Source organism: Macaca fascicularis, chromosome 5, assembly GCF_037993035.2.
Source record: "Macaca fascicularis isolate 582-1 chromosome 5, T2T-MFA8v1.1".
NCBI classification, from domain to species: domain Eukaryota; kingdom Metazoa; phylum Chordata; class Mammalia; order Primates; family Cercopithecidae; genus Macaca; species Macaca fascicularis.
In genome coordinates, this window is record NC_088379.1 from 115,131,360 (window position 1) to 115,144,638 (window position 13,279).

General features: G+C 38.9%; 1 protein-coding gene across 7 annotated transcripts in view; it reads left to right on the forward strand.

The window, feature by feature from the left end:
• The window catches only part of SEC24B (SEC24 homolog B, COPII coat complex component), a 106,338-nt gene that overhangs the window by 71,354 nt on the left and 21,705 nt on the right, over window positions 1–13,279 (forward strand). For all 7 annotated transcript variants that reach the window (XM_005555656.4, XM_015450751.3, XM_015450753.3 and 4 more), the window contains 4 exons: window positions 4,063–4,165; window positions 6,030–6,156; window positions 7,836–7,945; window positions 10,587–10,699. In XM_005555656.4, the coding sequence (XP_005555713.2) occupies window positions 4,063–4,165; window positions 6,030–6,156; window positions 7,836–7,945; window positions 10,587–10,699 (453 nt within the window). The remainder of the gene's footprint in view (window positions 1–4,062; window positions 4,166–6,029; window positions 6,157–7,835; window positions 7,946–10,586; window positions 10,700–13,279) is intronic.

The following is a 13,279-nucleotide window of genomic DNA, read 5'->3' on the forward strand; positions in this document are numbered from 1 at the left end:
AAATAGTAAAAGTAGTATGTTATTTCTTCGGTTGGAAGTTTTGTTAATGTTGACTTTTCTATTTTAGTTTGTATAGATGTAAAATGTGATTTAGATAATCTGTTTTTGTTCCCATCTCTGTCTCAATCCAGTCCCTTCCCCCATCACCTAATGTTAGGGAAATTATTTCTATTTGAATGAAGGGTTTCAGGAACCCAAATCTAACTATATTTATTATTTCGTAAGTCTTTTTCCTCACTTTTCAATAATAATAATCTTTTAAATAAGGACAAATATTTAAAATTTCAGGCTTTGCTTGAAAAGAACATAGACCTCACTTACGTAATCTCAAGAACAGGTTTAGATAAATGGTTTATCTCAGAATTTTCTTTTCCCACTCAGTAGACTCCCAGGCTTACTAATCCAGTCTGAATCTAGATCGGATTTCCTTTAATAGAGAAGTTTAGCTGGTAGACTGCACTGGCAGCCACCAAGCCCTGGTGTACCTTTGTGTGAATGAGCTCTGTTACTCACTTCACAGTGCCTCATGTCTTTGTTCTTGTATGCTTTTAGTTCTTCTGTATCCTATGAATAGGATATCCCCCTGGTTTTCGTTTGTTTTTTTTTCTTTTTTTTTTTTTGAGATGGTGTCTCGCTCTGTCGCCCAGGCTGGAGTGCAGTGGCCGGATCTCAGCTCACTGCAAGCTCCGCCTCCCGGGTTCCCGCCATTCTCCTGCCTCAGCCTCCCGAGTAGCTGGGACTACAGGCGCCCGCCACCTCGCCCGGCTAATTTTTTGTATTTTTAGTAGAGACGGGGTTTCACCATGTTAGCCAGGATGGTCTCGATCTCCTGACCTTGTGATCCGCCCGTCTCGGCCTCCCAAAGTGCTGGGATTACAGGCTTGAGCCACCGCGCCCGGCCTGTTTTTTTTTTTTTTTTTTTTTTTTTTGAAGACATCCTCCCGCTCCTGGAATTTCTCCTCCTCATAAAGTAAACACTGTTTCACAGAACAACATTGTCTTTCTTGTTGTTGTTGTTGTTGTTTGTTTGTTTGATAGGGTCTCATTCTGTTACCCAGGCTGGAGTGCAGTGGCCCAATCTTGGCTGACTGCAACCTCTGCCTCCCAGGTTCAAGTGATTCTCATGCCTCAGCCCCCAAGTAGCTGAGATTACAGGTGTGCACCATGATGCCTAATTTTTGTATTTTTAGTAGAGATGGGGTTTCACCATGTTGGGCAGGCTGTTCTCGAACTCCTGATTTCAGGTGACCTGCCCGCCTTGGCCTTTGGACACGCCTATAATCCAAAGTGCTAGGATTATAGGCGTGATCCACCGCACTTGGCCGACATTGTCTTCTTTCTTGCGTTAGGAGAATTAGTATTGTTTAGAGCCAATATTTCCCTTTTCTTTTTTTGTTTTTCTTTTTTTCTTTCTTTTTTTATTTTTGAGATGGAGTTTCACTCTTGTTGCCCAGGCTGGAGTGCAATAACACCGTCTCGGCTCACTGCAACCTCTACCTCCCAGGTTCAAGCGATTCTCCTGCCTTAGCCTCCTGAGTACCTGGGATTAAAGGCGTATGCCACCACAGCCAGCTAATTTTGTATTTTTAGTAGAGACATGTTGGTCAGGCTGGTCTTGAACTCCGGAGCTCAGGAGATCCGCCTGCCTCGGCCTCCCAAAGTGCTGGAATTACAGGCGTGAGCCACCGTGCCCAGCCTATTTCCCTTTTCTTAAAGCAGTAGTTTTCCAGCTTTTTAAAAAAAAGCTGCAAACCACTCTTTCAACCAAAATATTATATAGAATTCCAATATAGAAAATAAGAAGTGGAGCTGCTTTGAGAATTTCCCCTCTTCTACTGTACTCTACCATCCACATACCATCAGTGCCTCAGGTACTGCCAAGATCGTTTCCTTAAAAGCATAGGGCATCATGGATTATAGGTTGAAAACAGCTGCCCATCCTTCTGAATATAAGTTGCTATCAGGTTGATAAGTTTGTAAATTATGACCTTGTAGTATAAAAGGTTAGGCACCCCCTACGTAGGTAAATGTAGTGTATGGGCCATGCATAGTAACTCACATCTATAATCCCAGCACTTTGGGAAGCTAAGGCAGGTGGATCACTTGAGCCCAGAAGTTTGTGACCAGCCTGGACAACATAGTGAAACCCCTTCTTTACCAAAAAACAAAAAAATTAGCTGAGCATAGTGCCATGCACCTGTGGTCCCAGCTACTCTGGAGGCTGAAGTAGGAGGATCCCTTGAGCCCAAGAGGTGGAAGTTGCGGCGATCCGAGATCACACCACTGTACTCCAGTCTGGGTAACAGAGCGAGACCCTGTCTCCAAAAAATAAAAAATTATTTAAAAAAAAAGAAAGTATGTTGCATATGTATAAGAGAACCCATAGGTAAGGGGAAGGCATACATTTTCCTACCCATTTATGTGTGTTTTGAGAAAATGTCTCTTTTATCAAAATAAATAATTAGGAGTACAGGCTTTAGAGTTGAGCAGACCTAAGTGGCTATGAAACTGTACAGTTTACTTAACCTCTCAAAGTCTCAGTTTTGTCAACTGTAAAACAGGAATAATAATAGTATCAACATACTAAGATAAATCATTAATTCAATAAATATTTATCAAATGCCTTGTAAGTTAAATGCAAAGCACTGTTTTCTATGTGCTGGGGATAAAGTTGTAAACAAAACACAGTTCCTGATCTCTATGGAATCACAGAACTTATATTCTATGAACAGTCAAACTAGTAAATATATAATGTAATGTTCAGGGTATTACAGTGAAGAAAAATAAATCAGAATAAGGAGTACGGGTGGAGGGTGACTCTTGTAAATAAAAGAGTCTGGACAGGTTTACCCAAAGACTTTTAACATTTGAGTGGAGATCTGGGTGAAGTGAGAGAGTAAGCCATATGACTCCTCTGGGAATAAAAGGGTTCCAAGCTGCATGAATAGCAAATGTGGAGGTCCTGAAGCAGGAACAAGCTTTTTGTGTTCAAGGAACAACACTAAGGCTGGAATAAATAGATATCTCTATATCTGTACGTGATATTAATGACTCTTCTTAAAATTTCTTGCCTGGCTTTCAGTACTTCTGCTTTTTACTTCTTTGGCCTCTCCTTTATTCATTCTTTGTTTATGGACCTTAAAACTTCATGAGTTATTTGGCCAGGCGCAGTGGCTCACACCTGTAATCCTAGCACTTTGGAAGGCCGATCACAAGGTCAGGAGATTGAGACCATCCTGGCTAACACGGTGAAACCCTGTCTCTGCTAAAAATACAAATAATTAACCAGGCGTGGTGGTGGGCGCCTGTAGTCCCAGCTACTTGGGAGGCTGAAGCAGGAGAATGGCGTGAACCCGGGAGGCGGAGCTTGCAGTGAGCCGAGATCACACCACTGCACTCCAGCCTGGGCAACAGAGCAAGACTCCATCTCAAAAAAAAAAAAAAAAAAAAAAAACCTTCCTAAGTTATAAGCGCTTTCTCAATGAGAGAAACTGGGCTAGGGTGATACAAAGACAAAATTATCTCTGATCTCAAGTGGCGAAGACAGACAAGAAAAACAACCAATTAAAGTAAATCAGACTAATTGATATCATAGAAGCATACACATATCTCAGAGCACAGAGAAAGAAGTCATTCCTTCTAACTTGGGGCGTTAGGGGTGAGGGTGGTTACGAGCGATAACCTTCATGAGTCTTGTAGTAAGAGTGGGAGTTTGACAGGTGCAAAGGGGGCAGTAAAGCAGGAACAGAATAATTAAAGAAATAGGCCTTTTCACTCATGTTTTCTATGTGCTCCTATTCATCTACTCCAGGCTAATCATAATGGAGTAATTGGTCTTCCCTGAATGTGTACTACTTTTCCACCATGAAAGTGTTGACTCTTTAATTTAGATCTTTTGGCATATATTACATACATGCCTAATTAATCAGGACCTTCTTGCTTACAGTTATAGCAACATGCCCAAATGATTTTCACTTGTGTCCTTAAATGCTCTTAATTATCTACTTCAGTGTATTTTTCTCTGATAGCTAATATCCTTCATGTTGTTTATGTTTTTTGCAGTTCATTTCGGTGTACTTTGACAAATATTCCACAGACACAGGCTTTACTGAATAAAGCTAAGCTTCCTTTAGGATTATTGTTACATCCCTTCAGAGACCTAACGGTAAAGTAACATTTTATATTATTTATGGGTACTGACATGTATGCTTATGTACAAGGTACTTAAATTTTATATTTCCTTAGAATTTTCTTTATCTTCTTTTATTTGAAGTTAGAAATAATCATTTCCATAACATTCAACTTGGCAAATGTCTTTTGAACACCTACTTTGTGACAAGCTCTAAGCTAAGCACTGTTAGTACAGAGATGATCAAGTCATTGAAGTTGCCTCCAAAAAGTTCTTATCTAACAGGGGACAAAGATGTAAAAATAATTACAGTGCAGGATAATTAATACATGTAATTAATCAAATTCTATGAGATACTTAGGTAGTGAGTACAGTATGAGAAGTGATTCCCTGTGGATACAATAGCCAAAGTTTTCTATAAGTGATGAAGTCTGACCTGGATTTTGAAAGATTAGTAGTTTTGGAAGGTGGAATGGCCATGGAAGGTAGATACACTTTAGGAGTTCTTCGTTAAACACAAAGGAAACACCAACAATGATGTCCACTTAGACAGGAAAACTGTCTGTTCCTTAACAAATTAAACAGATTTGTTAATTAAAACAAAAAACTTTGTAACAGTAGGGATTTTTAAACCTTTAAAGTTTTAAAACTTTTAAATTTTGAAAACTTCAAAAATAATTTTATTCAGGGCTGTTTTATTTGTACTTCATAAGTTGCATTTCTCTCTCAAACTTTTTTTACTACTGTTGTTTACTACCCTTCTTACTGGTTCTGAGTTTTCTTTTGCTCTCATTCATCCAAAAAATATTGATTGACTACCTTCACGTTGGAAGCTGGAGATACAAAGGTTAAAAAGCTTTCCTGTGAAGTTTATTTTCCTACTAGGAAGTATAGGAAAGATCAAAATGAATAGAAAATAAAAAAATTGTAATATATAATAAGTACATGAATTTATTCAGTAAATATTTTTAATCACCTATAATACTCTTAAAACCTTATCTGTAAACCAAGACAGTTAATTTCATATATATATATACACACACACACATATATATGTGAAAGTTTTTCTGTAAATATGAGTATCATACAAATACCTTCTGGAAGCATATATACTAAATTGTTTACAGTGACATCCTCTGTGATGTAGAATTCTGTAATTTTTAATTTTCTCATTCTTAGTTAACTGTATTTCCTGATTGTTTTTTTTACAACAGATAATGTGGTTATTTGCATAACAATAATCATATGTGAAAAAATTAAATACGAAGATCAGAATGTTCATGTGCAGATAGAACAAAAAACAGAATGAAATATACTAAAATGATAGCAGGTTAATTCAGGGACATAGAATAATATGTGATCTCTTAATCTTTTTTCATATTTTCTAAATTTTCTACTTGAATATAAAATTCCTTTCCCAAACTAAGCATAGAGATGTAATTTTTTAAAAAGGCACATTGTGTTTGACTGCTTCTGGCCTCAGCTTCTGTCAGAAATTGCTGTGGCAGTCTAATGAGCAGTGCCTAATAGTCTAGTACTAGGTGCAGTCAACAAAGACAAAGGTATTTGTATATGGTATATTTCTCTCTCACTGTTATTTCTAAAGGTCAGCTGATAAGATCTCATTTACATTATTTTCTTGGCCAGTGTTTGGTATGACTTTATTTTAGTGTTATGATTTGTGACAAGAGGGAGAAAACTTGATGGCTACATGTGTTGCTCAGCATGTCCCTGGATTTTGTTAATATGCTTCCATATAAAACCACACAAAAACCACTGCAATCTCTGCTTTCCAGGTTCAAGTTAAGGTTTATGTTCTATATATGGAACAGAGCAGTATACATTCTCTTTTTCCTTGGGGTGCCTTTTTCTGCTACAACTTCTTTATTTTATTTCCTAGCAATTACCAGTGATAACATCAAATACCATTGTGAGGTGCCGATCCTGTCGAACATACATTAACCCCTTTGTATCCTTCATTGATCAACGTAGATGGAAATGCAATTTGTGCTATAGAGTTAATGATGGTGAGTTTTAGATTCTTAAATGTGTTTTAATCCTCTTTTCAACATTTTTTTTACATTTTATCATTTCCTGGTTTCTCTCTTCATTGCTTTAAAAAGAATTTTCATGCAATCTTTAGTAGAGGGAATATAGGCTAAGGCAAGGACTAGGGATTCTTCATTTTGGCTAACCAAGGGAAAATTGACAATGAGGAGAGTAACAATGAGGACAAAGTAAAAAAAATAGAAACAGTGACACTCATGCAGGTGAGCTTATGCAGACTAGTTATGCTTGCCCCTGACAGTAAGATTGTCTTACATTTGTCTGTTTGGTTCATTCAACTCAGGTAGAACTTTGCCAGTGTATCTAGATGCATGCATGTATATGTGTCTGTCTCTTGTTCCCTTTATTTATTTCTTTGGTTCCCTTACTAGAGTTGCTTTCAAATTTTTGTTTCTCTGTCTGATTTTTTTCCGTGTCATTTGATTTAATAACTAGGATACAAGTCTAAGAAGGAAGGTTACTTGCATCCTGGTTTTCTCACCTGATTTCAGAACATAAGTTTTTTTATCCTTCTGATCTATTGTTAATTTTTTTTTGTAGGTTTTTTTTTTTTTTTTTTTTGGAGATGGGGTCTTGCTCTGTCACCTAGGCTGGAGTGCAGTCGTGTGATATGGCTCACTGCAATCCCTGCTTTCCAGGTTCAAGCTATAAGTTCTAATCATGCCTCAGACTCCCAAGTAGCTGAGACTACAGGCTTGCACCACCACTCCTGGCTAGTTTTTGTATTTTTAGTAGAAATGGGTTCCTGCTATGTTGGCCAGGCTAGTCCTGAACTCCTGGGCTCATGTGATCCATCCGCCTCAGGCTTCAGTCTCCCAAGAGCTGGGATTACAGACATGAGCCACTGCGCCCAACCCTGATCTTTTTTTTTTTTTTTTTTTTTTGAGATGAAGTCTCGCTCTGTCACCCAGGTTGGAGTGCAGTGGCGCAATCTCGGCTCACTGCAAGCTCCGCCTCCCGGGTTCAAGCAATTCTTCTGCCTCAGCCTCCCGAGTAGCTGGGACTACAGGTGTCGACCACCACGTCTGGATAATTTTTGTATTTTTTAGTAGAGATGGGGTTTCACCATATTGGCCAGGCTGGTCTTGAATTCCTGACCTGATGATCTGATGATCTGCCCCCTGCCTCGGCCTCCCAAAATGCTGGGATTGCAGGTGTGAGCCACTGCGCCTGGCCCCCTGATTTTTTTTTTTTTTTCTGAGACAGAATCTCACTCTGTCGCGTAGGCTGGAGTGCAGTGGTGCAATCTCAGCTCACTGCAACCTCTGCCTCCCAGGTTCAAGCGATTCTCCTGCCTCAGCCTCCTGAGTAGCTGGGATTACAGGCGCACACCACTATACCTGACTAATTTTTGTTTTTTTAGTAGAGACGGGGTTTCACCACGCTGGTCAGGCTGGTGTCGAACTCCTGAGCTCGTGGTCCGCCTGCCGTGGCCTACCAAAGTGCTGGGATTACAGGCGTGAGCCACCGCCCTGATCTATTTTTTAAGGAAGGCTTAAGGGATTGAACCATTAAATGTTCACAGAACTGTTGCTAAACCTCATGTAAATATTGATAATAGATATTTATATTTAGGTGTGTATATATGTGTTTAGTTACAAATTGTGTCTCTAAATTTGTACTGGGACCTCTTATCTAGTTCCTGAAGAATTTATGTATAACCCCCTTACCCGATCTTATGGAGAGCCTCATAAACGACCGGAAGTTCAGAATTCAACTGTGGAGTTCATTGCTTCTTCGGATTACATGGTAACTATTCAGTGTTAAGATTTGTTGTGGAACACATATTGATCATTTGTAATTTTCTGTTAAGTGAATTCTTATTGAGATTTTGAAATTGTTTATACTCATAATTTTTAAAAACAAATTAATGCTGAAAGTTTATATTTAACAAAGAGAAAATCTTTCTAAAGGTTATTTGATCTCCTAGAAGGCTTTCTATGAATAAGAGATGTTAGTTCTGTCTGTCTGATGATGGGCACTAGCATCTATGATTTGTTGCCATTTTTATTTCCTTGCATGGAATGGATATAGGTACCCTTTTACCATTTAACATTTAAGACTCTCAAAACAGAGAAATGCACGTTTTTGCCCAAAACGTAAGTTTTTCCGCCAAGTACAGATATCAAGATAAGTGGATATGGACTTCTCTCTAATTTTTTCTTCTGTTCCAATTAGGAAATTCTATCTATTCTTTAATTATATGAACTCTAAGATCTCATTCTTCTTTTCACTTCAGAAACGAATTATTGACCCTAAGTTTTGCTCATCTTATCATATCTTCTCTTTTTAACATATTTATAAAAACTGTGTTGGCTGGGCATGGTGGCTTATGCCTGTAATCCCAACACTTTGGGAGGCTGAGCTGGTTGATCACCTGAGGTCAGGAATTTAAGATCAGCCTGGCCAACATGGTGAAACCCTGTCTCTACTTAAAATACAAAAATTAGCTGGGCGTGGTGGCGCACGACTGTAATCCCAGTTACTAGGGAGGCTGAGGCAAGATAATCACTTGACCGTGGGAGGGGAAGGTTGCAGTGAGCCAAGATCGCGCCATGGCACACAGCCTGGGCAACAGGGCGAGATTCCGTCTCAAAAACAAACGAACCCAAAAAACTGTATCTTCTGTAGCTGCATCTCTAATCCTTGTCTGCAAAACTTAAACTGCTGCTAGTGAAAAGGAGTAACTGATGTGCATTAAATTTTTGGCACCTGGTTCATCTTTATTTTTGTAATTTTTGTATTCTTTTGTGTCTGATTTGGCATATGCCCACCTAACTTCCATTTTCATGTTTGTTTCTGTATTAACTATAATAAACTTTCTTGATCACTTTTACTCTTAAGCTCTACCTTCTTTATGATTATTTTCCCACTCCATTCTGGGTTCTTAGGAATCTTAATCTAATTGAAGTGGTAAAGCAAAAAATGATCTTTCAAGTTTTGCCATATGATTCATATGGCCCTTGGTTAGCATAGTTTATTTATTTATTTATTTATTTATTTATTTATTTTTGAGATGGAGTCACGCTCTGTCACCCAGGCTGGAGTGCAGTGGCATGATCCTGGCTCACTGCAAGCTCCACCTCCCGGGTTCACGCCATTCTCCTGCCTCAGCCTCCCGAGTAGCTGGGACTACAGGCACCCGCCACCCTACCCGGCTAATTTTTTGTATTTTTTAGTAGGGACGGGGTTTCACCTTGTTAGCCAGGATGGTCTCGATCTCCTGACCTCATGATCTGCCCGCCTTAGCCTCCCACAGTGCTGGGATTACAGGCGTGAGCCACCGCTCCCGGCCCAGTTAGCATATTTTTCAGAAAAGATTTCATATATTCTTTTATTTTAACTTATTTATTTATTTGATTTTTACTTGAGACAGAGTTTCACTCTGTCACCCAAGCTAAAGACAGGGTTTTACCATGTTGCTCAGGCTGGTCTCAAACTCCTGGGCCCAAGCAGTCTACCTACTTTGGCTTCCCAAAAGTGCTGGGATTACAGGCATGAGCCACTGCACCTGGCCTATTTCAATTTTATATAACAGCAGTTTTCAAGCGTACTCCAAAGAAAACAGTATAGTGAACCATCCTTTGCCCATCACCAAGCTTCAACAATTATCAACCATAAAGACTTTTCAAAGAATGTATTTACAGGCCAGGCATGGTGGCTAACACCTGTAATCCCAGCACTTTGGGAGGCTGAGGCGGGTGGATCAGCTGACATCAGGAGTTCGCAACCAGCCTGGCCAATACAGTGAAACTTCCCGGTCTCTACCAAATACAAAAATTAGCTGTGCGTGGTGGCATGTGCCTGTAGTCCCAGCTACTCAGGAGGCTGAGGCAGGAGAATCGCTTAAACCTGGGAGGCAGAGATTGCAGTGAGCCAAGATCATGCCGCTGCATTCCAGCCTGGATGACATAGTGAGACTCTGTCTCCAAGAAAAAAAAAAAGTATTTACAATACCATCACAAGGACTGACTTTACACATAGCACTTAAACATTAGGATTCAGTCACCTCCAGGTAACCCAATAGCTGGTACTAATGGCAAGTTGTTGGGTTTAAATTTTGTATTTAGGAAAGGGGAAGGGATGTACATCTAGAGCGCTTAGCCAACACTCCTTATCAGAAAAACATTTAACCCATCTATTTAACTGTGGCTGTGTGTCAACTGCCTTGTCATGCTTAGTCCACAACCAACTGAATAGAAAAAAAAATTAAAAGCGTATCATTTTCATGAGCACATATTACAAAACAGCAATCCTATTTGTGTATTTTTTGTATTAATATATTCAGTAAATATCCAGTAGTAATAGTGATATATAAAAAGAATAAATTATATATAAAGAATAAAAAGAATAAATTCCCAATAAATTACTTTATTTTTATTCCTTTCAGCTGCGTCCTCCTCAACCTGCAGTTTACTTGTTTGTTTTAGATGTGTCTCATAATGCAGTGGAAGCTGGATATTTGACAATTTTGTGCCAGTCACTCTTAGAAAATCTAGACAAGTAAGAATACTTTTAATTCATACTATACATGTGTGTATGTTATATATATAAATGGATATAAATATGAAGTGTTCACAGTTTGTGGGATTGGGTTTGGTTTATATTTATCAACTAAAAAGAGTACTACTTATGTACCATAGAATAAGGATCTAGATACTCGAGTTATGATTTATGACTTGGTATCTGAATTATAGAATCGTAAAAATCTAGTATTTAGTCAGGAATTTAGATCTTATCTAACTGTCTGACTTAGCCAGTCTGAACACGGGGCCAGAAATCTTGAGTTAGCCTGTGTATCGGGAATCTGGATGAGACTATCAAAAAGACAAAAGATAACATGTTGGTGAGGATGTGGAGAAAAGGGCAACTACACTTCGGGGAATATAAATTAGTACAGCTATTATGGAAAACAGTATAAAGGTCCCTCAGAAAATTTAAAACAATTGTTGTATGATCCAGCAATCCCACTACTTGGAACATATCCAAAGAAAAATCAGTGTGTGGAAGATATATCTGCACTCCTATGTTTATTGTAGCATTATTCACAAGAGCCAGGATACATAATCAGACTAAGTATCCATCAACAGATGGATGGATAAAGAAGCCAGTATATGTGCAAATGGAATACTATCCATCCTTTAAAAAGAAAATTTTTCTCATTTATGATACCATGGATAAACCTGGAGGTCATCATGTTAAGCGAGATAAGAACAGACATTGCATGTTCTCAGTCATTTGTGGGAACTAAAAAGGTAAATCTCATAAAAGTAGAGAGTACAGTGGTTGTTACCAGGGATAGGGTGGGAGGTTTCGAGAGATGCTAGCCAAAGTGTAAAAGATAGGAGGAATAAGTTCAAGAGATCTGTTGTACAACATGGTGCCTGTAGTTAATAGCAGTATATTGTATTCTTGGAAAAATGCTAAGAGATTAGAATTGTTGTATTCTCACTACAAAAATAATAACTTTGTGAGGCAATGCATATATTCATTAGCTAGATTTAGCCATTCCACAGTGTGTGTGTAGATATATATATATATATATATTTCAAAACAACATGTTTTACATGATATATACGTACAATTTTATCTGTCAGTTTAAATAACATTTAAAAAGATAAAAGGATTTTTTAAAAAAGAATCTGGATGAGAGAAATCTGGCTGTAATTTATGCCTGAGCAAGGAATTTTTTTCATGAACTTGTTTTAATTGCACTGATGACAGAATGAGCTGGTTTAAAGGGAAGGAGGAAACTGATTTTGTGCTTAATATGTTAGGAAGCCAGAAACTGAGCATTTTGTTTATTTATTTTTATTTTATTTATTTTTTTTGAGACAGAGTCTCACTCTGTTGCCCAGGCTGGAGTGCAGTAGTGCAATCTCAGCTCACTACAGCCTCCGCTTTGTGAATTCAAGCAATTCTCCTGCCTCAGCCTCCCAAGTAGCTGGGATTACAGGCACCCACCACCACACCAGGCTAAGAAACTGAGCATTTTGGCACATTAGTAATGAGCTGGATTGTGGAAATGGAAATAGCGAGTATAAGATATGTGGCTTATACCTGGATCTAATTCCCTCCTCTGTGTCTACCAAGATTAGTCATGAAGGAGCCCCTCATCTAGCTTTAAAAATGAACTGTCCAAATCTCTGGAAAATACAGTTGTTTGCACATTTCTGTTTCACTCCAACACCCATAAGAGATGTGACTTCAGGTTGTTAGTGAGAGTGGTTCACCACTGCAGTGGTTCTCAACATGTGTAGAGGTGTGGGGCTTGTTATATGTGAGTACTCTGTCCCAAGTACTTTGGTGGTTCCAAAAGGTTCTCCTCTACCATATGAGCTTGAAGAGTCCTTGCCCTGTTGAATGCTACTTCTAGTCACCATAGTCTTCATATCACTGATCTTGGCCTGAAAGGAAACTGATGACATTAAGATGTTCAAGATTTTAAAAATTCAGAGATATTGAGAGGTTTGCTTTTAGTGTTTGTTGCTTCATGTTTTAACCCTTGAAGTATTTGCCCCTACTTTAGTCACAATTGCTTCAAAAATAGCTTTAACAGTGAGTGGCAATGGAAGACTACTCTACAGAGATGATTGGTTGGCTTGTTGTTGGTTTGTTGTTGATGTTTCTGTCTTTTTTTTTTTTTTTTTTGAGACAGAGGCCTGCTCTGTTCCCCAAGCTGGAGTGCAGTGGTGTGATCTCTGCTCGCCACAGCCTTGACCTCCCAGGCTCAAGTGATCCTCCCACTTCAGCCTCCTGAGTAGCTGGGACTACAAGCGCACACCATCACGCTCGGCTAATTTTTGTATATTTGGTAGAGACTGTGTTTTGCCATGTTGCCCAGGCTGATCTCGAACTCCTGAGCTCAAGCGATCCACCCACCTCAGCCTCCCAAAGTGCTGGGATTATAGCCACTGCACCTGGCCTGTTTTTGTTTTTAAATGCCAAGTTTTAATCCCCCAAGAGGGTACACCATTCTTGGAGGTACTAAAATACCAGGTTGATGCATAGAGTGGATGGAGTAAGCTCCTATTGCGTCACTATGCTCCAGAAATCCATTTAATCTATTAGCCTTGCATGGAA